Source organism: Oncorhynchus mykiss, chromosome 3, assembly GCF_013265735.2.
Source record: "Oncorhynchus mykiss isolate Arlee chromosome 3, USDA_OmykA_1.1, whole genome shotgun sequence".
NCBI lineage: Eukaryota > Metazoa > Chordata > Actinopteri > Salmoniformes > Salmonidae > Oncorhynchus > Oncorhynchus mykiss.
The window spans coordinates 61714328-61740140 of NC_048567.1; the positions used below are offsets into that span (position 1 = coordinate 61714328).

Consider the following 25813-nt stretch of genomic DNA (forward strand, 5'->3'; position numbering starts at 1 on the left):
ACGGGATGGCACAGGCACGGTATGAAGGTATGGAAATCTGGACGTGGCCCAACACTAGAACAGAGTCTGAGAAGATGCCAAGTTGTTCAAAGATATCACCTCTATCAGAAACCAATTCAACATTATAGTTAAACCAAACATCGAGATCAACATCTGCAGTACCTTCAATTGTTATTATGAAGGCCACATTCCTGAATAGATTGGCTACACTGCATAATGATTGGCTGTCCATTAACAGCTGCCTATCATTGGAGAGTATGTAAAGGGGGAAAAAATAGAAAGGAGAGAACAGCTGGTTGCCAGGAAACACCAGAGCACAGTGGATCAACTAACCAATCTGCTGCTGCTGGGTCAGGGACATAGACTTACTGAACATACTTCACATATGTGCACAATAGAAGGTTAAAACTGGATTGGAGTCACAGTATAATCAAGTACACACACACACAGCATGGGGTTTAGATTTGGGTGGAAAGGGTTCAAGGAGCTACTGAGCATACATTCACACAACAGAATAGATGAGATAGAGAGGGTTCAGGGAAAGGGTTCAGGGCACACAGAGACGAACAGTACCTACTGAGCATACATACTGTGCGTGAACACACAATAGCTATGGACGGAGAGGAGAGGAGTCAAAGCCAGAAATACAAAAATTAAAGTAGTTTATAGCCACCTCCCCTATTCTCTGCTGACTCTGTAGACAAGCTGCATGTACTATGAATACATAATCTCTTCACGTTTTTACTGAGACAGCTTGACTGACGGTTGACTGTCAGAGGCACAGCTTGACTCATATGCAGTCAATGACCAAAAGACAGCACTTTTGGTCATTGAATGCAGGAAAGGGCTACATCAGCCATAAATCCCCTTGTGACAGGGGGGAATGGAAGCTTGGCAACAGGGAGTGGCACTTGAACACAATCTTCACAAAAACATTTGATTGTTAAAACTGTTGTAGCCTGTCTATCTTTGGGTAACAGGGTTGATGTGTTATGCTCGACCCGCTCAGTTTTCCAACACTAAACACTAGAAAATGGTCAGATAGTATAACCAGCTCACCTGCTTTTACACTATGATTCTTGACTATCAGATGTTCAATGTTTATTTTTATTTTAGAGTTCAGTTCACGTAACAGGATTGACCTTAAAATGAGGAACAGATGTAAATAAATCACATTAAATAAATATGAATCTTCAGAAATGACTTTGTCAAAGCAAAAAAATAACTTGGGCTTAACAATAATGGTGAAACTTGGAGAATTGGGGGATTAAGTGAGGTCAAATCTTCCTAAAAATGACACAAGGTTGATTGGGGACATGTCAAAATGCTGAATTTTGGCACTTTAGCATGTCTTTATTCATAGGAAAAAAGGCTTTTAAAATGCAATATTGGTGCAAAATGTCTACTTAGAATATCAAAGGGACACAAAAGGCACTCTTTTTGTGGAGTGACCAATCTGGCCTCTGCTCCCTCTGAAGACATGCTGCATGTACATGTACTAAAAATACATAATGTCTTCACGCTTTTACTGAGACAGCTTGACTGACAGTTGGCTATTCGAGTCACAGCTTGTCTCATATCTGCTCTGCTCCTGTCATTGATGCCTTATCAAAAGCTATTACACTATAACAGTATATAGAGCTTCAGTAAAAGTATGGCCAATCACTTATACTAGAAACACATTTAGTAAATATATTTGAGCCATGGCATCCTCAAAGCTACATTTGAACAGCAGTCCAGAATGTTGGGATTTAATTGCAATTGATCGATTACATTTTTGAACTTTTTCAACATACTGTATAGTATCTCCTGTTGCTGAACAGTATCCCCTGTTGATGTCACATTGAGTGGATTTAGTGGGATAGTTCAATGGGTACCTCTAGTGGAGAGAGAACTCTATGGGCCAGTTGAAATGACTCACCCAGGAGTCAATATTTGAAAGTTTATTGCTACAATCAAAACCACTAACTAACATGATCTATTCATGAAGATTCCTAAAAATGGTTTGGTTAATCAACCACAGAGAATGGACAATCACTCCATGCGATCGGCGCAACTACACAGTTCACAACAACTCCCTTAATAACAGACTGCTCTCTGAATCATTGGCCAAATATTGTACCCTCTAGTCTAATCTTTTGTGGACAAACACACGTAACAAAGGATGGTATCGCAGCGTCTGTCAACAGACTGTGGGATGCGACGACTAATAATGAACTTTGTTCCGGTGCACACATTTTTTTTCGTAACAAATACCGATTTTACAGGTGTTCGCAACTTTCAAAATTTGGAAGGGGAGAGGACATTTGTCCAATGATTTGTCTCAGAGTTTCCATTTAGGGCGGTGGAGTGCCTTGCTAGTCTCATTATCTCCTCCTAGGACTTAATTGAGCATCTGACGCATTTACGCAAGATTTTTGTTCTAGGTTCCGGAGACAATGTAACAGTTCTGTTGAACCAAAACAAATGTTATTTGTCACATGCACCGAATACAACAGGTGTAGACATAACAGTGAAATGCTTACTTACAAGCCCATAACCAACAATAAATACTAATGCAGAATTCTATATCATTATATTTCTACACACTTCACAATCAACACCCACACTTACAGACGGGACGGGACCAGACAGACAGACGAGGAAAAACCTGTGCTAAGGGTCATTGTGGAAGAGCACCTACGTGTGAGCATGTTGCATGAATGCAAGCTTTCAACAGTAGACTGCATAATGCAGTGTGTGTGAATATGTGTGCGTGTGTGTGTGCATGCACACGCATGTATGTGTGTGCGTGTCTCCCTGTGTGTTTGTGTGTGTGTGTGTGTGTGCGTTTGTGCTTGTGTGTGTGAAGGCCAAGGTAATCAAACTTAACAGTTTCTGAATGGGCTCTCAGTGAGAGCTACTGACCCCACCATACAGTATGAAAGGGATGTAACAAGACACTCTAAACCAACACAGTACTGTATAGTATGAATATAGTATTTAAACCCACATACAGTGTAGCTTCAACAAGAGCCTCACATGTTTTATCCTGTAGATTAGGGATGGGCAACTTTGATGGATGTGGGGGCCACAAAAAAATCTGAACTCATCATGAGGGGCCGCAGTGGCTTGCAGGTCTGCCTACCCACATCCATACCCACACCTTGCAAGCAAAACAATTTAGTTGCTCCCCTCTTGACAGTGGAGAGAAACAATTTTGTTTTAGAGTTAATTTCCTGCAATCAAGGATTTTTTTCATGGGACTTAAAGAACATTTTTAAGTTAGCTGCAATTCTACACATTTTGCCATGAGGTGGAGAGAAATGTTGGCAGGTTTTTATGATATCTGAGTAAGAGTGACTAACCAAATCAATGTGGGCCCCTGGTCAGTAATTTGAACATGATTACTACAAGTTTAGAAAACTTACAAATAAAACCAATTTTGCTGACATGGGGTAATTGAGTGACTGTCAGTGACTGACATAACAGGAGAAAAAATGAATTTCGAAATTGCACCTTGTGTATTCGAATATTCTAACTCTCAACAGTAAATTGAGACCTGAGCTCCCCCCACCCAAAAAAATATGTATTTTTTCTTTGTTTTGGAAATTGATCTCCGGGCCTTCAAAATGGAGGCTGCAGGCTGGCAGTTGCCCCTCCCTGCTATATACAAGTATATACGAATATACGAATATTCTAACTCTCAACAGTAAATTGAGACCTGAGCTCCCCCCACCCAAAAAAATATGTATTTTTTCTTTGTTTTGGAAATTGATCTCCGGGCCTTCAAAATGGAGGCTGCAGGCTGGCAGTTGCCCCTCCCTGCTATATACACTAGGCGTGGGTGGTATACTGTATATATACTGTATATACAGTATGCCCCGGTATTTGAAACAGCCACAGGTTGGTTTTTCAATAAATAAAGCAGATTGCGTTCTTCATTTCACCTGTCACATTATTTTACATTATTAAGCTTACCATAGTTCCCCAGAAAAGCTGAGCCAGTCACATTTGTTTGTAAATAGCACAATGGGAGAAAGTGGAGGCTGTGTATATGGATTAACTTGCTAGTTCGCTAATTAAGTGGCTAAATTAATAAGGAGACAAGGCATCATATAGTGGTAGCTTTTGTCAGTGTTTGAGAAGCACATTGGATTAAATTTTATTTAACCTTTAACTATGGATGCATTATCTGTAGTGCTGCCACTGCTATCTATCCTGATTTCCTTGCATTTTTTCTCCTCTCTGTTCTCTGCCCCTCAGTCTGCCCCTCTTCTCAGAGCAGGCAGGCTCGTTGCCCTAGCGACTCAAGACTCCACACAGACAGTCCTTCAGACAAGCATGCATCAAAATCTGCACTGTGGCTCTCATTGTAAATGTCCAAACTCACCAAAAAATGACATTCGGTAGCTACTACATATACATACATATACAGTGCCTTGCGAAAGTATTTGGCCCCCTTGAACTTTGCGACCTTTTGCCACATTTCAGGCTTCAAACATAAAGATATAAAACTGTATTTTTTTGTGAAGAATCAACAACAAGTGGGACACAATCATGAAGTGGAACGACATTTATTGGATATTTCAAACTTTTTTAACAAATCAAAAACTGAAAAATTGGGCGTGCAAAATTATTCAGCCCCCTTAAGTTAATACTTTGTAGCGCCACCTTTTGCTGCGATTACAGCTGTAAGTCGCTTGGGGTATGTCTCTATCAGTTTTGCACATCGAGAGACTGACATTTTTTCCCATTCCTCCTTGCAAAACAGCTCGAGCTCAGTGAGGTTGGATGGAGAGCATTTGTGAACAGCAGTTTTCAGTTCTTTCCACAGATTCTCGATTGGATTCAGGTCTGGACTTTGACTTGGCCATTCTAACACCTGGATATGGATAACTTTAAGAAATGGCTTTCTTCTTGCCACTCTTCCATAAAGGCCAGATTTGTGCAATATACGACTGATGGTTGTCCTATGGACAGAATCTCCCACCTCAGCTGTAGATCTCTGCAGTTCATCCAGAGTGATCATGGGCCTCTTGGCTGCATCTCTGATCAGTCTTCTCCTTGTATGAGCTGAAAGTTTAGAGGGACGGCCAGGTCTTGGTAGATTTGCAATGGTCTGATACTCCTTCCATTTCAATATTATCGCTTGCACAGTGCTCCTTGTGATGTTTAAAGCTTGGGAAATCTTTTTGTATCCAAATCCGGCTTTAAACTTCTTCACAACAGTATCTCGGACCTGCCTGGTGTGTTCCTTGTTCTTCATGATGCTCTCTGCACTTTTAACGGACCTCTGAGACTATCACAGTGCAGGTGCATTTATACAGAGACTTGATTACACACAGGTGGATTGTATTTATCATCATTAGTCATTTAGGTCAACTTTGGATCATTCAGAGATCCTCACTGAACTTCTGGAGAGAGTTTGCTGCACTGAAAGTAAAGGGGCTGAATAATTTTACACGCCCAATTTTTCAGTTTTTGATTTGTTAAAAAAGTTTGAAATATCCAATAAATGTCGTTCCACTTCATGATTGTGTCCCACTTGTTGTTGATTCTTCACAAAAAAATACAGTTTTATATCTTTATGTTTGAAGCCTGAAATGTGGCAAAAGGTCGCAAAGTTCAAGGGGGCCGAATACTTTCGCAAGGCACTGTATATATATATACACATTGGGGAGAACAAGTATTTGATAACCTGAAAAATCGTCAGTGTTTCCTACTTACAAAGCATGTAGAGGTCTGTAATGTTTTATCATAGGTACACTTCTTTATTTATTTATTTATTTCTTATTTTCTCATTTTTACCCCTTTTTCTCCCCAATTTCGTGGTATCCAATTGTTTAGTAGCTACTATCTTGTCTCATCGCTACAACTCCCGTACGGGCTCGGGAGAGACGAAGGTTGAAAGTCATGCGTCCTCCGATACACAACCCAACCAAGCCGCACTGCTTCTTAACACAGCGCGCATCCATCCCGGAAGCCAGCCGCACCAATGTGTCGGAGGAAACCCCGTGCACCTGGCAACCTTGGTTAGCCCGCCACAGGAGTTGCTGGTGCGCGATGAGACAAGGATATCCCTACCGGCCAAGTCCTACCTAACCCGGACGACGCTAGGCCAATTGTGCGTCGCCCCACGGACCTCCCAGTCGCGGCCGGTTACGACAGAGCCTCTCATAGGTACACTTCAACTGTGAGAGACGGAATCTAAAACAAAAAATCAAAAAAATCACATTGTTTGATTTTTAAGTAATTAATTTGCATTTTATTGCATGACATAAGTATTTGATACATCAGAAAAGCAGAACTTAATATTTGGTACAGAAACCTTTGTTTGCAATTACAGAGAACATATGTTTCCTGTAGTTCTTGACCAGGTTTGCACACACAGCAGCAGGGATTTTGGCCCACTCCTCCATACAGACCTTCTCCAGATCCTTCAGGTTTCGGGGTCGCTGGGCAATACAGACTTTCAGCTCCCTCCAAAGATTTTCTATTGGGTTCAGGTCTGGAGACTGGCTAGGCCACTCCAGGACCTTTAGATGCTTCTTACGGAGCCACTCCTTAGTTGCCCTGGCTGTGTGTTTCGGGTCGTTGTCATGCTGGAAGACCCAGCCACGACCCATCTTCAATGCTCTTACTGAGGGAAGGAGGTTGTTGGCCAAGATCTCACGATACATGGCCCCATCCATCCTCCCCTCAATACGGTGCAGTCGTCCTGTCCCCTTTGCAGAAAAGCATCCCCAAAGAATGATGTTTCCACCTCCATGCTTCACGGTTGGGATGGTGTTCTTGGGATTGTACTCATCCTTCTTCTTCCTCCAAACACGGTGAGTGGAGATTAGACCAAAAAGCTCTATTTTTGTCTCATCAGACCACATGACCTTCTCCCATTCCTCCTCTGGATCATCCAGATGGTCATTGGCAAACTTCAGACGGGCCTGGACATGCTGAGCAAGGGGACCTTGCTTGCGCTGCAGGATTTTAATCCATGACGGCGTAGTGTGTTACTAATGGTTTTCTTTGAGACTGTGGTCCCAGCTCTCTTCAGGTCATTGACCAGGTCCTGCCGTGTAGTTCTGGGCTGATCCCTCACCTTTCTCATGATCATTGATGCCCCACGAGGTGAGATCTTGCATGGAGCCATTAATACAGGTAATGAGTGGAGAACATGAGGGCTTCTTAAAGAAAAACGAACAGGTCTGTGAGAGCCGGAATTCTTACTGGTTGGTAGGTGATCAAATACTTATGTCATGCAATAAAATGCAAATTAATTACTTAAAAATCATGCAATGTGATTTTCTGGATTTTTGTTGTAGATTCCGTCTCTCACAGTTGAAGTGTACCTATGATAAAAATGACAGACCTCTACATGCTTTGTAAGTAGGAAAACCTGCAAAATCGGCAGTGTATCAAATACTTTTTCTCCCCACTGTATACATATACACACATATATATGTATACACACACACACACACACACACACATATACAGAGAGAGAGTAGATAGACAGATACCATGTGACGTACCTTTGAGACGTGTTTTTGTACTTCTGCCTGAAAAACAAGATGAGGAGTGTACATTAGATTAGTAGGCCATACAAGGTACGTCATCGCTCTGAGCTGTGTCCCAAATAGCACCTCATTCCCTGCATAGTGTACTACTTTTAAACAGATCCCTCCCTATGGGTCCTGGTCAAAAGTAGTGCTCTATATAGGGAATTGGGTGCCATTTGAGACACAGCCAGATATAAATAATGAGTGTGTTTCTGCTCTGGAGCAGTCTGGTCTAGGAGATTCAGATTAGTCATGTACATTTTTGTTCTCTCTCTCCTCTCCAGTCACTCATCTCCTAACTATAGGGTAGTGGAGAACACACACACACACACACACACACACACACACACACACACACACCTTCACCAGGGTGTTTAATCTGGTGTGAAGATCCAGTGAAGAGGAGGAATGTTGCAAAAGAATCACTGGAATTATCACACTCACAGCAATTATTTCAACAGCAGTAAATTATGCATCACACAAAATGTTTTTTCAGATTTTATAAAAAGTGCTTGAAATTGTACTTTAAAGCATTAAGACAAGAGACAGCTTCAACAAGAAAAGTTATGAGAAAAGAGCAAAATCACTCCCATTTAGCTCAATCCTTTTAAAATAAATTTTCCCTAAACTGTTGAATTGACATGTAGCCCTGTATGTGGCCTATTCCTATACAGAGGCTCAGTGTGACATCATGTCATTTCAGGGAGGGGAGAAGTGCTCAGTGGAGAGTCCTGACTATACAATGAGTCTGTGTGTGTGAGTCTGTGTGTGAGTCTGTGTGTGAGCCTGTGTGTGTGAGTCTGTGCGTGTGTGTTGCTCTTTGTGAGCTGAGGTGATTATAATGCTGGAGCAGGGATTTTAATATCTGAGATCAGGCAGCCAGTCAGTCCGTCAATCAGCCAGCCAGCGAGCGATCACCGCTTACCCCAGCTGTGTTGACTTAGATCAGGCCGCCTAAAGAGGACATACAGGTATCTGCTCTGCTCTACCCGCTGTTACCCCTCCTCTCCTCTCTTTACTCTGCTCCCCTCTCTCCTCTCCTCTCCCCTCCTCTTCTTTCCTTTCTTCCCCTCTGCTCTCCTTCTCTCCCTTTCTATCCTCTCCTCCTCTCCTACCTTTATATCCTCTCCCTCCTCTACTTCTCCTATCCTATCCTCTTTACTTTTCTATTCTCCTTTCCTTCCTCTCCTATCCTCTAGAGTGCTATTTTATTCTCTTCCCCCTCCCCTCCCCTCCTCTCCTATCCTCTCCTCTCCCATCCCCTCCTCTTATAACCCCTCTCCTCCCCCGCTCTGCTCCATAGCAACACAACTGTCTGTCTCCTACACCAGTGAGCCACAGGTATTCAGGGGATTACATTGAGAGCAGTGTGTGTGTGTGTGTGTGTGTGTGTGTGTGTGTGTGTGTGTGTGTGTGTGTGTGTGTGTGTGTGTGTGTGTGTGTGTGTGTGTGTGTGTGTGTGTAGGGTAGGTTACTTTCTAAATGTAATCCGTTACTTACTAGTTCCAAATTGTAAACAGTAACGTAACTTTTGGACAACCCAAACTCAGTAACGTAATCTGATTACATTCAGTTACTTTGAGAAAAAATACATAACTGGCCATACATGGATGTTACATTGGTTATGGTTATGTAGGCTTCTTCTAACCCATTGGTTATGTAGGCTTCTTATGTAGGCTTCTTCTAACCCATTGCTTTCTACTACATATAATCTACATATACATATACTACATATAATCATATGATAAAAGTATATCTTTACATTAATATATATAATTTAGAAGTCCAAAAATTAATGTAGCAACTACAGATTGCACATTTAAGTCTATCAAAAGTGTGCGAGTTTAAGCATGTGTCCATTAGGCCTATGGATGTATTTTTATCAGCATCAATTAGATTGAGTAATAAAAGCCCTGTTTATTCCAAAGGCTGGGATCTGCACTATGCAGCTGTTTGCAAGAGCACATGTTTTACTTGCTGTCCACTGGTTTCAAAAACAATGATTGATAGGCAGCATAAAACTTCTTGAATTCAACAATTATTGGGTTCAAATATACATTTAGATTTGTGAACAACCACAATCCGTAAACCGCAAATAGCTAAATGAGAGAGCAGCAGTGTGACTCACATCAATGCGCTATGCAGATATCAATAATAAGTGATATCCGTATCGCCGTAGACTACACCACTGCTGTCATCCTTACCTCCAAGCGTTTATTCAATTTGGATCATCTTTGGATGCCGACAGCAGTCGCACCATTGGAAGACATAGTTTAGACAGTAGCCTACAAAAGCCTATTCCTGCTATTTTCCCACATTTGGTGTGTCATCATAGTGGTCTCTGATTTGTGGTCAGACTCGCTCAGATGCAAAAAACTTACATTTGCGCTATTGTTCAATGCTGATTTGAACATCATTGAGAAAACAGTGGTGTCAAATATTTTTTTCGCAAACATCCTTTCTGAATTTAAAAGTAATCCTTGAAATAATAATCTAGTTTTTCAAAGTATCTGTAATCTGATTGCAATATTTTTGCTTGCAACACAACGGATTACAGTTACCGTCTTTTTGTAATCCCATACTTGTAACGGATTACATGTAATCCGTTATGCCCCAACCCTGTGTGTGTGTGTGTGTGTGTGTGTGCGCGTGCATAGAGAAATGCTCAGGGGACAGTGTGTGATTGAGGACTATGTGATCAGGGATTTCAGCAGTGGATTGTGTGTGTGGGCGTAAACATGTGTACTGTGAGTGCACATTATAATGAACTATTGAATACATAATGAGTTTAGATAAGCTTCAGTGATAAACAGTTTGCTACTACTGCGACCCGTTTGTCAGATACAAGTTTAACAGCTATATAATCGACCCATTAATTTGTTGTAAACTGTGAAAATGACATATTATGCAACTGCAAATTAGTGTAATCATAGTGCCAGCTGTATTTAGCTTAATCAATCTTATGTGGTAACATATTGATTATAAGGTTAAAAAAAATAGAACTGCTGAAGAACACATATTATACCATTATTACTTCCATTAAATCATTCATGAATTTGTTCATTCATGTACTGTAAAAACAGTAGGTTAATGCAAATACTGATATCGGCTCACAGTAAGTACCAGTCAAAAGTTTGGACACCGACGCATTCAAGGGGTTTTCTTTATTTTTTACAAGTGTTCTACATTTTAGAATAATAGTGAAGACATCTAAACTATGAAATAACACATATTGAAACATGTAATAACCAAAAAAGTGGTAAACAAATCAAAATATATATTAGATTCTTCAAAGTAGCCACCCTTCACCTTGATGACAGCTTTGCACACCCTTGACAATCTCTCAACCAGCATCATAAGGAATGCTTTTCCAATATATGCTGAACACTTGGTGGCTGCTTTTCCTTCACTCTGCAGTCCAACTCATCCCAAATCATCTCAATTGGGTTGAGGTCGGGTGATTGTGGAGGCCAGGTCATCTGATGCAGCACCACCACTCTCCTTCTAGTTCAAATTGTCCTTACCCAGCCTAGAGGTGTGCATTGGGTCATTGTCCTGTTGAAAAACAAATGATTGTCCCACTAAGCGCAAACCAGCCATGCAGGTTAAGTGTGCCTTGAATTCTAAAGAAATCACTGACGGTGTCACTAGCAAAGCACCCCCACACCATCATACCTCCTCCTCCATGGTTCACGGTGGGAACCACACATATGCAGAGATCATCTGTTCACCTACTCTGCATCTCAAATATGGACTCATCAGACCAAATGACAGATGTCCACCGGTCTAATGTCCATTGCTTGTGTTTCCTGGCCCAAACAAGTCTCTTCTTATTATTGGTGTCCTTTAGTAGTGGTTTCTTGGCAGCATTTTGACCATGAAGGCCTGAATCACGCAGTCTCCTCTGAACAGTTGATGTTGAACAGTTGATGTCTGTTACTTGAATTCTGTGAAGCATTTATTTGGGCTGCAATCTGAGGTGCAGTTAACTCTAATGAACTTATCCTCTGCAGCAGAGGTAACTCTGTGTCTTCCTTTCCTGTAGCGGTCCTCACAACAGCCAGTTTCATCATAGCGTTGGTTTTTGCAACTGCACTTGAAGAAACTTTCAAAGTTCTTGCAATTTTCTGTATTGACTGACCTTCATGTCTTAAAGTAATGATGGACTGTTGATTCTCTTTGCTTATTTGCGCTGTTCTTGCCATAATATGGACTTTGTTTTTTTGCCAAATAGCCCTATCTTCTGTATACCACCCTTACCTTGTCGCAACACAACTGATTGGCTCAAACGCATTGAAAAAAGGAAAGTAATTCTACAAATGAACTTTTAATAAGGCACACCTGTTAATTTAAATGCATTCTAGGTGACTACCTCATGAAGCTGGTTGAGATAATGCCAAGAGTGTGCAAAGCTGTCATCAAGGCAAAAGATGGGTACTTTGCAGAATCTCAAATATATTTTGATTTGTTGAACACTTTTTTGGTTACTACATCATTCCATATCTGTTATTTCATAGTTTTTATGCCTTCACTATTATTCTACAATGTAGAAAATAGTACAAATAAAGAAAAACCTTTGAATGAGTAGGTGTGTCCAAACTTTTGACTGGTACTGTATGTATACACACACACGCTAAATACATACACTATATATACAAAAGTACGTGGACAACCCTTCAAATGAGTGGATTCAGCTATTTCAGCAACACCCATTGCTGGTAGGTGTATAAAATCAAGCATGCGGCCATGCAATCTCCATAGACAAGCATTGGCAGTAGAATGGCCTTACTGAAGCTCTCAGTGACTTTCAGTGTGGCACCGCCATAGGATGTCACCTTTACAACAGGTCAACAATTTCTGCCCTGCTAGAGCTTCCCAGGTCAACTGCAAGTGCTGCTATTGTGAAGTAGAAATGTCTAGGAGCAACAACTGCTCATCCGCGAAGTGGTAGGCCACACAAGCTCACAGAATGTGACCACCGAGTGCTGAATCGCGTAGTGCGTAAAAATCTTCTGTTCTTGGTTGCAACACTCACAACCAAGATCCAAACTGCCTTTGGAAGCAACGTCAGCACAAGAATTGTTATTCGGGAGCTTCATGAAAATGGGTTTCATGGCCAGAGCAGCCACACACAAGCCTAAGATCACTATGTGCAATGCCAAGCGTGGGCTGGAGTCGGTGTAAAGATCGCCGCCATTGGACTCTGATGCAGTGGAAACGCGTTATCTGGAGTGATGAATCACGCTTCACCATCTGGCAGTCCGACAGACGAATCTGGGTTTGGCAGATGCCAGGAGAACGCTACATGCCCAAAAGCATAATGCCAACTGTAAAGTTTGGTGGAGGAGGAATAATGGCCTGGGGGTGTTTTTCATGGTTCGGGCATTGCCTCTTAGTTCCAGTGATGCTACAGCATACAATTATGTTCTAGAGGGATTCTGTGCTTCCAACTTTGTGGCAACAGTTGGCAGAAGGCCCTTTTCTGTTTCAGCATATCAATGCCCCCGTGCACAAAGTGAGGTCTATACATTAATGGCTTGTCGAGATCGATGTGGAATAACTTGACTGGCCTGCACAGATCCCTGACCTCAACTCCATTGAACACCTTTGGGATGAATCGGAATGCCGACTGCGAGCCAGGTCAAATCGCCCAAAATCAGTGCCCAACCTCCCTAATGCTATTGTGGCTGAACAGAAGCAAGTTCCTGCAGCAATGTTCCAACATCTAGTGGAAAGCCTCCCAGAAGAGTGTAGGCTGTTATAGCAGCAAAGGGGTGGACCAACTCCATATTAATGCCCATGATTTATGAATGAGATATTTGACAAGCAGGTGTCCACATACTTTTGTTAATGTAGTGTACCTACAGTACATACATACACGGAAATCATATAATGTACACAATCCTCTCAAACCTACAGTAGTAATGAATACACACTAATGTATTGTTTACAAACCAAATATGTACACATAAGAATACCAATAAACCTGCTTCGATATACAGTATAGTGATGGAATACAAAGATACTGCAGCAACGCGTCAGAACTGGCGTTAAAACACTGCATCAGTTCTTATAACAAATAAACATTTCTACACAAGAGCTTGAAAGCATCTCACTCGTTCAACCACCCTGACAGATCACGTCTCATGGTCAGCTCCTCGCTGAGGAGGGATGAGAGATGAAAAAAGAAAAGGAAGGATAAGAAGAAGAAAAAAAACTTACATTCCCTTTAGTCGCATCCACATTTTCTCCGTCTGCTCAGTCTTTGGGTACTTTAGGGAGCTGTTGTCCATGCCATCTGTGTAAGTACACAGTTCATCCAGATCCATGCTGAATGTGTTATAAAGGTGCAGCGATTAACTGCAGTATCTCAGGTATGTACAGCACAGCAGCTCTCTCTCGGTCTACACTCTGCAGTCTGAAACCCTGAATCCTCAGAGCACTTCTCAGTCTGGTCCTCAAAGCATCATCCCTGTACTGTAGTCATAAGAGGCTTGTGTCTCTTCTCTCCGCTCTACAGCTTCTGCATTACTGCGCTTATTGGCCTATTAGAGTATCAGAGCAGAAAAAGAGACAGCTGCTTCACACAGTGCCACACTGTGAATGAACCACTCTCCACTACACACTGACATTCATTGTCTGACTGTCAGATGGTTCAATCTCTCTCTAGAGTACCTCTCGCTCTGTTTCTCTCTCACTGTCTGTCTAGTACCGCTCTCTCTCTGTTTATCTCTGTTCTCTCGCCCTCTCTCTCTGGTTCTCTCTCTAGTACCTCTCACTTTCTCTTTACCTCTCTCTCTCTCCCCCCGTCTCTCTCTTGTACTCTTATCACTCTCAGAGAGGAGCAGAGCAGAGAGACCAGAGCTAGGCAGCAGCGAGCGGCTCTACCTCGCAAAGGTAGAAATTCCTTTCTCATCAAGAGGAGTTCAGTTGTATTTGTTCACATCCAGATCCAGAGTAACGTGATGTGGCCAGTAAATGCTCATCAGAAGCTGTAGCAGCAGTATCCTCTATGGATATCACATCACATCCGCTCCGTTTGTCCAGGCAGATCCATTGAGAGACGCTAGGGATGTACAATTAGTGTCAGCTGCTTATGACATAATTATCAAGCCCACCTAGAAATCATTCAGGAGCACCACACAGAGAGACCATTAGACACTACAGAAAGCTGCTGCAGCCAGGAAGCAGAGCATCGGCAGCTATAGAATGGATTCAATAGACAAATGTCCTGGTGCTTGCATCAGTTCCTTTATCAATCACAAAGGTGCAGTAGTAATGAAATAAAACAGATTGGTAGCAGTGGTAGCATCCTGCCTGCTACAATGTCTCACTCCTCCATTCCACTACTGTCGCTCTCACTCTCCCTGGCAAAAGGAAGGAGGGCTGGAGAACTCTGATGAAAATATCATGATTGTTTGTGAAGCAAAAGAGGCGTCATGGCTGATTAGTGGGACAGAGGGAAGAATAGAAAGATAGGGCAGATAACTATAGAGAGATAGTGTAGATGGAAGGCTTGGGCTGGGATCAGTACTGTACATTTGCCCTAAATCTGATCAAACTGCCACAGGACAGATGACCTTACAGTTGTGAGAGAGGGGGTTTTACACATATCTCAAAATAATGACAGAAGCTAGACAAGAGCATGGTCCAATAGAGAAAAAGGAAATGTCCACTTACTGTTCTCAGTGCTACCTTACAGCTATGATCACACTCCGAAATAGTCTCACTGAAACGATTAGAAATACCACCGCAATGAATTATCACGTTTGACCAAAATCAAATCAAAGTGTATTGGTCACGTACACATATTTGCAGGTGTTATAGCAGGTGCAGTGAAATGCTTATGTTACTAGTTCCAACAATGCAGTAGAATTCCTAGCAAATACAAAGCAATTACACTAATAATCCCAAAAGTCTAAACAAGAAATCAAGAAATAACAATCCAGTGTAGATACACTGAGCATGGGTTAGAATCCAGAATATAAATACGTGGCGTGTATATGATTTGGAAAGAAAATGGTGTGCACAGTAGTAGGTATATTAGGATAAGCTATGTCCAGAATACAGTATACATACACAGTGAGTAAACAACATTATGTAAACTGAATAGAAATATAATATAATAAATGTCACCATATTAAAACAGCACTTCACTCCTCTACCAATAATTATTTCAAGGGTGCACCCTGCACTGTCCTCTTCTCTGTGAACAGATTCTTCCTCATCATATCCTTGACGTCTGCTTGTCTTGCCTTCATATAATTACAGCACAACAGAGAGCAGCATGCAGAACAACTTAATTGTTTTCAAATTAGCATGGCACGCCAAGCAGAAGCACGTTTCCTCTATTCAATTATACTGGAGTGGTAAAAGAGAGCTTCTCACGATAGAGTCGCACGTTATCTTGCACAAAAAGTAACCTATATCATCTGCAAAATTACACAATAAATTATAGGGTAAACAAAATGGTTAGCTCATAGAATTAAAAAGGTATTGTCGGATATTAGTCATCCTAATCAGACAGTTTTTTTCACATGGATGATACATTGGAGACAATATAAGACAAGTACTGGAAATCAAATCAAATGTTACTTGTCACATGCACCGAATACAGCAGGTGTAGACCATACAGTGAAACGCTTACTTACAAGCCCCTAACCAACAATGCAGTTAAGAAAATACCCCCAAAAAAGAGCTAAAAGTAGAAAATAATTAAAGAGCAGTAACAATGGCGAGGCTATATACAGGGGGTACCGGTACAGAGTCAATGTGCGGGGTCACCGGTGTCGAGGCAATTTAGGTCATGTGTACATGTAGGTAGAGTTATTAAAGTGACTATGCATAGATAATAAACAGAGAGTAGCAGCAGCGTAGAGGAGGGGGGGGGGGGCAATGATAGTCTCGGTAGCCATTTGATTAGATGTTCATGAGTCTTGGGCTTGGGGGTAGAAGCGGTTTATAAGCCTCTTGGACCTAGACTTGGCGCTCCGGTACCGCTTGCCGTGTGGTAGCGGAGAGAACAGTCTATGACTAGGGTGGCTGGAGTCTTTGACAATTTATAGGGCCCAACTCTGACACCACCTGGTATAGAGCTCCTGGATGGCAGGAAGATTGGCCCCAGTGATGTACTGGGCCGTACACACTACCCTGTGTAGTGCCTTGCGGTCGGAGGCCGAGCAGTTGCCATTAAGAGACAGTGATGCAACCATGCTCTCGATGGTGGATCTGTAGAACTTTTTGAGGATCTGAGGACCTATGTCAAATCTTTTCAGCCTCCTGAGGGGGAATAGGTTTGTCGTTTAATCTCTTGGGTTAAAGTTATGTATAGTAACCCTTGGTGTAAAATAGTAAATAATGGCTACTTCCAACCTCTCTGGATTAAAACCAAATTATGATAACTGATAAATGATATTACGTATCGGATCACAAAAAAATTCAACTTTTACATTACCAATAAAAGGGTCCGACGAGGATGTGGACATACTCGGAAAGAAAATAAATTATCTCACTCCAAGAAATTTTTATAGAAAGTGGAATGGAAGGGCCTCCCGGGTGGCGCAGTGGTTAAGGGCGCTGTACTGCAGCACCAGCTGTGCCACCAGAGACTCTGGGTTCGCGCCCAGGCTCTGTCGTAACCGGCCGCAAACGGGAGGTCCGTGGGGCGACGCACAATTGGCATAGCGTTGTCTGGGTTAGGGAGGGCTTGGTCGGTAGGGATATCCTTGTCTCATCGCGCACCAGCGACTCCTGTGACGGGCCGGGCACAGTGCGCGCTAACCAAGGTTGCCAGGTGCACAGTGTTTCCTCCGACACATTGGTGCGGCTGGCTTCTGGGTTGGATGCGCGCTGTGTTAAGAAGCAGTGCGGTTTGGTTGGGTTGTGTATCGGAGGACGCATGACTTTCAACCTTCGTCTCTCCCGAGCCCGTATGGGAGTTGTAGCGATGAGACAAGATAGTAGCTACTAAAAAACAATTGGGTACCACGAAATTGGGGAGAAAAAGGGGCAAAGTAAAATTAAAAAGTGTAATATTAAACACCTGTATTTGTGGAAGAAAAAATAAGTAAAAAATCACCCTGAAAAACTTGTCGTTTACCGATTTGCTTATGGTTTTCACCTAGCGACATGTTTTTTAAATGACACTAAAAGAGCAATAAATAAATAAATAAAATAGTCCAGCCAAAATTAAAAGGGACTATTTATATAATGAATATGAATTCGGGAAGTAGAGATGATTAAATATTAATGCATTAGACCTCGCACTAAAGGAGTCAGTCATACAAAAGTGACACTTAAATCTGAACTAGTTCTCTCGCAAATTAGTAAGAATGTCTCACTCGAGCCCAGGGAGGAGCGAGGAGAGGGACGGAAGCTGGTTACACTGGCAATACTAAAGTGCCTATAAGAACATCCAATAGTCAAAGGTTAGTGACGTTTGAAACGCTATTAGCGCGCACCCCGCTAACTAGCTAGCCATTTCACTTCGGTTACACCAGCCTCATCTCGGGAGTTGATAGGCTTGAAGTCATAAACAGTGCAATGCTTGACGCACAACGAAGAGCTGCTGGCAAAACGCACTAAAGTGCTGTTTGAATGAATGCTTACGAGCCTGCTGCTGCCTACCAACGCTCAGTAAGATACTTGTATGCTCAGTAAGATACTTGTATGCTCAGTCAGATTATATGCAACGCAGGACACGCTAGATAAACTAGTAATATCACCAACCATGTGTAGTTAACTAGTGATTATGATTGTTTGATTGTTTTTAAGAAAAGTTTAATGCTAGCTAGCAACTTACCTTGGCTTACTGCATTCGCGTAACAGGCAGTCTCCTTGTGGAGTGCAACGAGAGGCAGGTGGTTAAAGCGTTGGACCAGTTAACAGTAAGGTTGCAAGATTGGATCCCCCGAGCTGACAAGGTGAAAATCTGTCGTTCTGCCCCTGAACGAGGCAGTTAACCCACCGTTCATAGGCAGTCATTGAAAATAAGAATGTGTTCTTAACTGACTTACCTAGTTAAAAATATTAAATAAAAGTGTTAAAAAAACAATTAAAAATAAAGAAAAATAACGGCCAAATCGGTGTCCAAAAATACAGGCCAAGGTGGTGAGAAACAGTAGTGATGACACCATAGGCCTTGTTGATCTCTGCACCAGACCGAATGCTCTTGCCAGCATACTTGGGGTCCAACACGTACGCTGCGGCATGAATGGGCTTCAGGCAGAAGTCTTCACAATTTTTGATGCATTTCAGAACTGCAGTTTATTCTGCTTAGAGCAACAGTGAAGTGGGCAGGGCAGTATGGATTTCTTATCTTACATCTGCAAGCAGAGTCTGAACATCAGACAGGATGGCATGGTCTCCCTCAATCAGTGCAATGGCTACTGCTACAGGTTTCAAGAGTTTAAGGCTGCTTACCACACTCTACCAAATACATCATCCAGGAGGATCCTCTTGATGGGGCTGTCCATATCGGCAGACTGTGATATAGCCATTCCTTGGAGAGACTCCTTCCCCTCCAGGAGAACATCAAACATGATGACAACACCATTCCAACGGGTGTAGCTGGGCAGATTCAATGTGATGCTCTTATTCTTCTCACTTTGCTTGGTGAGGTAGATTGATGCTATAACTTGATGACCCTTCACATACCTAACCATTTCCTTGGCTCTGTAGAGTGTATCCATTGTTTTCAGTGCCATGATGTCCTTGAGGAGCAGATTCAATGCATGAGCAGCACAGCCAATGGAGGTGATGTGAGGGTAGGACCAAGCAGCCTTTAGACCAAGCAACTTTCATGTTCGCAGCATTTTCTGTCACCAGTGCAAATGCCTTCTGTGGTCCAAGGTCATTGATGAGCCTCTTAAAGAAGAAGTTACAGGTCTGTGAGAGCCAGAAATCTTGCTTGTTTGTAGGTGACCAAATACTTATTTTCCACCATAATTTGCAAATAAATTCATTAAAAATCCTATAATGTGATTTTCTGGATTTTTTTTTCTCATTTTGTCTGTCATAGTTGAAGTGTACCTATGATGAAAATTACAGGCCTCTCTCATCTTTTTAAGTGGGAGAACTTGCACAATTGGTGGCTGACTAAATACTTTTTTGCCCCACTGTACATGTAGATATGGTTAAAGTGACTATGCATATATGATGAATAGAGAGTAGCAGTAGCGTAAAAGAGTGGTTGGCGGGTGGTGGGTGGCGGGACACAATGCAGATAGCCTGGTTAGCCAATGTGCGGGAGCACTGGTTGGTCGGCCCAATTGGGGTAGTATGTACATGAATGTATAGTTAAAATGACTATGCATATATGATAAACAGGTCCCAGACGTGCTCAATGGGATTGAGATCCAGACTCTTCACTGGCCATGACAGAACACTGACATTCCTGTCTTGCAGGAAATCACGCACAGAACGAGCAGTATGGCTGGTGGCATTGTCATGCTGGAGGGTCATGTCAGGATGAGCCTGCAGGTAGGGTACCACATGAGGGAGGAGGATGTCTTCCCTGTAACGCACAGTGTTGAGATTGCCTGCAATGACAACAAGCTCAGTCCAATGATGCTGTGACAAACCGCCCCAGACCATGACGGACCCTCCACCTCCAAAAATCAATCCCGCTCCAGAGTACAGGCCTCGGTGTAACGCTCATTCCTTCAACAATAAATGCGAATCCCGACCATCACCCCTGGTGAGACAAAACCGCGACTCGTCAGTGAAGAGCATTTTTTGCTCGTCCTGTCTGGTCCAGCGACGGTGGGTTTGTGCCCATAGGCGAAGTTGTTGTTGGTGATGTCTGGTGAGGACCTGCCTTACAACAATCCTAAAAGCCCTCAGTCCAGCCTCTCTCAGCCTATTGCGGACAGTCTGAGGACTGATGGAGGGATTGTACGTTCCTGGTGTATCTCGGGCAGTTGGTATTGTCATCCTGTACCTGTCCCGCAGGTGTGATGTTTGGATGTGCCGATCCTGTGCAGGTGTTGTTATACGTGTTCTGCCACTGCGAGGATGATCTGCTGTCCGTCCTGTCTCCCTGTAGCGCTGTCTTTGGCGTCTCACAGTACGGACATCGCAATGTATTGTTCTGGCCACATCTGCATTCCTCATGCCTCCTTGCAGCATGCCTAAGGCACGTTCACGCAGATGAGCAGGGACCCTGCTCTGTGTTTTTCAGAGTCAGTAGAAAGGCCTCTTTAGTGTTCTAAGTTTTCATAAATGTTACCTTAATTGCCTACCGTGTTTAAGCTGTTAGTGTCTTAAAGACCGTTCCACAGGTGCATGTTCATTAATTGTTTATGGTTCATTGAACAAGCATGGGAAACAGTGTTTAAACCCTTTACAATGAAGATCTGTCAAGTTATTTGGATTTTTCGAATTATATTTGAAAGACAGGGTCCTAAAAAAGGGACGTTTCTTTTTTTGCTGAGTTATATGTGTGTGTGTGTGTGTGTGTGTGTGTGTGTGTGTGTGTGTGTGTGTGTGTGTGTGTGTGTGTGTGTGCGTGCGTGCGTGCGTGCGTGCGTGTGTGTGTGTGTGTGTATATATATATATATATATATAAATATATATATTTACCCCAAAAATATATGGGGGATAGGAAATGATGCAGATAATTACATTGATGGAAAATACAATCTATCCGCAATATTAAAGCTGATCTACTACCTAAAAAAATATTATTATTATTATTATTATAATGAGGTAACACTTTACTTACATCTATTGTACTATGATGACGTTACAATGCATTGGAAGCATGTAAAATAGTTCAGAGTAAAGCTAGTTCACAGAGTAGCTTATAGTTTTCAATAGCAAAGAGAAGAGACAAAAGATCAGCAAAATTCATACAAATGTAGGATCTTCATTTGAGCCACTTTGCAAGAGCAGCAAAATAATCCTGCAGAAACAGGAAATTTGAATTATGTAAATTATAATTCATGGTTGTTTGTAGTGGTGGACACATTTTTCGTAAGGGAAAATCAAGTCTGAAATTTCAAAGTGGAAATTACACACTTAAGAAGCCTTCCTTTTAAAACATCAAATACACAAAAAGTTTTAAATGTCCTGCATTGCAGGAAAGTTCTCCTGCAACAGGGTGATCAAATTAAAATCCTACATCTGTAGTATAGGTATTCAGGTATTATAGGTAGTATAGGTATTCATTCTTGTTCACTGAATTATAATTAGATCAGGTGCCATATGGTTTTTCTGATGCTTGGTCTTGTAATAAAAAATGATGTAATGACTGTTTGAACTGATTTTCATACAAAGCTATTTCAATAATTGAAAAAGAAAAACATGAACCTTGAATAATAGTAAACGAGAACACAAGAACACTCATACTGAGCAAGTCAATCAAACATTTTTCATATTTGCTCCCTGCTGCGTTGCGTGATTGATGAGGGGTTGCCATGGTAACACATTTTCTTGTTACACAAATGGCTTCTTGGTACTGAGGGTGATGACTTGACTGCTGTAAAAGAAAAGAAAAGAAGAAAAAACCCAGCGAAGAATGGACCTGATGCTGTGAGGCAGGGGAGCTTAATCTAAATGCTTGAAGTCATTTTTACTTTGACACTAACTTTCTAACTTTCTTCCCTGAAGCCCTGAAAAACAACTGTATAACAAATACATAAGATTCACATCTATTCAGCATTACAAAATGCCTCCCACGTCTCTCTTCCCTTCTGTGTTTGGGGGAATTCTACAGGCTTAGAACATACTTAGTTAGCTGTGTTCTCTACTATGTAAGACTCCTTTCTCCCGCAATAATATTATGAGGAAAGACCATTTACATAATTCTAAAGAATGAATGTCTTCTTTATGAATAACAAATTAGCCGTGCGAAGCTAAACACCCGTCAACAGCGCACTTGTCAATAAATATGTGGAAGTCAACCTCCCTCCAAGAGGGCACGTGTCAAACTATAAGCAGAAACGAGTAGTGTGTATTGTACCATATGTACTGTATGTTAGCCTATACAGGTTATGTTACAGTGCTGTTCAAGGTCACATCACCATGATTCCTTTCAACCCCCTCTATAAAGGCATAGCTATCATCAGTGTACATCTGGTACAGAGCAAAAACACACGTGTACACACGCAAACACACACACACAGTTCCCCTCCAGTTTCCGTCAATCTGAGATTGGTACATCCATTTTTGAACGTTTAAATGAATGATATGTATCTATTGATTCTTGTTGAATATGAGCTTAGTTCAACTGCCATACCCCATCAGAACACACAATATAAACAATGTACATGTACTGTAAATAAACACTGTAGAGCCTCAAAACATGGTTAAAACTATAATGTTGATATCATGAAGGTGATGGATAGCAGAGAGCTCACTGTGTGGTATGGTATTAACACATATTTTTTATTAAATGGCTTTTTACCTACACTACACTATGACGCTTTGCCAATGTTCATTTCCAAAGCCGGTTGGAATTATACAAGGTGATGGATATTTTTGTCTTCTTACTCAGTGTCATATGCTCAGAACTTGTAAAAAGAAAGTATAATTGCTAAATTAAAGTTCGGTATCATGGCAGCAAAGTTCAGTACACAACCCCTATCCCCTAACCGTTCTGTGTTAGAAGATTGGAATGAACCAAACAGACAGATGAAAACAATTTGGCAGTGCCTCATCTATGCCCACTGAAAGTCTCTAACCCCACATAAACAAATGTGGCTGTGAAACGCAGCTGTCACCATGGAGACCAATCCTGAATAAGGCAATATGTGAAAACCGTATCTCTTTAATTAGGTTCATATGTTGGCATTTAATTTGGATGAGCAACGGACAGAGAAATCCCAAGAGAAAAGGGATTTAGATATGAGGGTGGATACAAGGCTAGCTGTCGAGTTCCACTGATCCCCTTTGAACACGATATCGGTGATGAAGCAACTCATTTTAAATGAAGGAAGCGAAGTGGGCGAGGGGACTGAGGGGAGACGTGAGCATTGGCGAGAGAGTGTGAACAGGGCGGGACCTTAGTTGCAGAATGCAGAATTTTATGCAAATACTCTGCGATATCGTGGCATGATTGACCAATCAAAGCTTACTAGAGCTGCCAGCCCCTACTGGATTGTCTGCTGATACCTAGCACTATCTAGCATGCTTGTTGCTGACAAGCACCCACATGAGGGCAAAGCTAGAGAGGCTATCCGAAATACCGCAGACAGTGGAAATCCCCTGTAAGAGTTATGGTTAGGGTGATCTTTCACTTTGTTTTGTTATATTAACATATACACTATATATACAAAAAAAGTATGTGGACACCTCTTCAAATTAGTGGATTTGGTTACTTCAGCCACACCTGTTGCTGACAGGCGTATAAAATCGACCACACAACATTGCACCGTCATAGGATGCCACCTTTACAACGAGTCAGTTTGTCAAATTTCTGCCCCACTAGAGCTTCCCCGGTCAACTGTAAGTGTTGTTATTGTGAAGTGGAAATGTCTATGAGTAACAACAGCTCATCCGCGAAGTGGTAGGCCACACAAGCTCACAGAACGGGACCACTGAGTAATGAAGTGCGTAGCGTGTAAAAATCATCTGTCCTCGTTTGCAACATTCACTGCCGAGTTCAGAACTGCCTCTGAAAACAATGTCAGCACAAGAACTGTTTGGGAGCTTCATGAGATGGGTTTCCATGGCCGAGCGGCTGCACACAAGCCTAGGATCACCATGCGCAATGCCACGGGTTGGCTAGAGTGGTGTAAAACTCACTGCCATTGGACTGGAGCAGTGGAAACAAGTTCTCTGGAGTGATGAATCACGCTTCACCATCTGGCAGTCCAACAGACATATCTGGGTTTGGCGGATGCCAGGATAACACTACCTGCCCGAATGCATAATGCCAACTGTAAAGTTTGGTGGAGGAGGAATAATGGTATGGGGCTGTTTTTCATGGTTTGGGCAAGGCCCCTTAGTTTCAGTGAAGGGAAATCTTAACGCTACAGCATACAATAACATTCTAGATGATTCTGTGCCTCCAAGTTTGGGGAAGGCCCTTTCCTGTTTCAGCATGACTATGCACAAAGTGAGGTCCATATAGAAATGGTATGTCGAGATCGATGATCAAGAACTTGACTGGCCTGCATAGAGCCCTGACCTCAACCCCATTGAACACCTTTGGGATGAATTGGATGCCGACTGCGAACTAGGCCTAATCACCCAACATCCGTGCCCGACTTCACTAATGCTTGTGGCTGAATGGAAGCAAGTCCCTTCAGTAATGTTCCAACATCTAGTGGAAACCTTCCCAGAAGAGTGGAGGCTGTTATAGCAGCATTTCCATATTAATGTTCATGATTTTGGAATGAGAAGTTCGACGAGCAGGTGTCCACATCATTCTGGTCATGTAGTTTGTGTTCTCTCCTGGCTCGTTAGTTATTGAGTGTGTGCGTCACAAACGGCACCCTATTCCCAATAATAGTGCACAATTTTTTACAAGGCCCCATAGGGTTTTGGTCAAAAGTAGTGCAATACTGTATGTAGGGAACAGGGTGCCATTTGGGACGCATGCAATGAGTCTTTCAGAATGATGTCTACCAGGGCTCTACATAAAAGCTGATGGTACTCATCACTGCAGCTTTTTAAGGGGAAAACTGGAGACATGAAATAAAACAGAATCCCCTGAAGATTCATTAAAACATGCACACTGTCTGCATTTCCTTTATCTCCTGCATTCATTAACAAAGTCTTCATTACGCTTCACAAAGTGGGAACAAAATGTTATAGCTTGATAAATTATATGTGTTCACATCCCCTGTGCCCTGTGGATTCCACAGGAATTGTCATCAGAATATTAACTAAGGTATTAGATACAAGCTACAAGATTGACATGACCAAGTCAGCACTGAGCAGCAACACCTCCTGTCAACACAAACAGTTGATGACCTATTTAGCTAATACTGGGATACTTAAATCAAATTGTATGTCACATGCGCCGAATACAACAGGTATTATGGTGAAATGCTTACTTAACCAACAACGCAGAATTTTTCAAAAGTAAGAAAGAAAATATTTGCTAACAATTATTTTTTTACAAATAATAATAAAATAAAGTAAGAACCCAATAAAACAACAATAACAACGGCATATACAGGGGGTACCGGTACCGAGTCAATGTGAGGGGGTACAGGTTAGTTATGGTAAATTGAGGAAATAACTACTTGTAGGTAGCAGAAAAGTGACTAGCATAGATTATAAACAGCGAGTAGCAGCAGTGTAAAAAAGGTGGTCAATGCAAATAG

At 42.0% G+C, this 25813-nt stretch overlaps 1 protein-coding gene across 2 annotated transcripts in view; it reads right to left on the reverse strand.

Moving 5' to 3' along the window:
• LOC110520320 (calcium/calmodulin-dependent 3',5'-cyclic nucleotide phosphodiesterase 1A) overlaps positions 1–14274 on the reverse strand; it is a 64897-nt gene extending 50623 nt beyond the window's left edge. The window contains exons 1-2 of one of the 2 annotated variants that reach the window (XM_021597552.2): positions 13761–14274; positions 7512–7538 (exon numbers count right to left, since the gene is read on the reverse strand). In XM_021597552.2, the coding sequence (XP_021453227.1) occupies positions 7512–7538; positions 13761–13867 (134 nt within the window). In that variant the 5' untranslated portion in view covers positions 13868–14274. The remainder of the gene's footprint in view (positions 1–7511; positions 7539–13760) is intronic. The other variant, XM_021597551.2, reaches the window with a different exon arrangement.
• Between the last annotated feature and the right edge of the window lie 11539 nt (positions 14275–25813).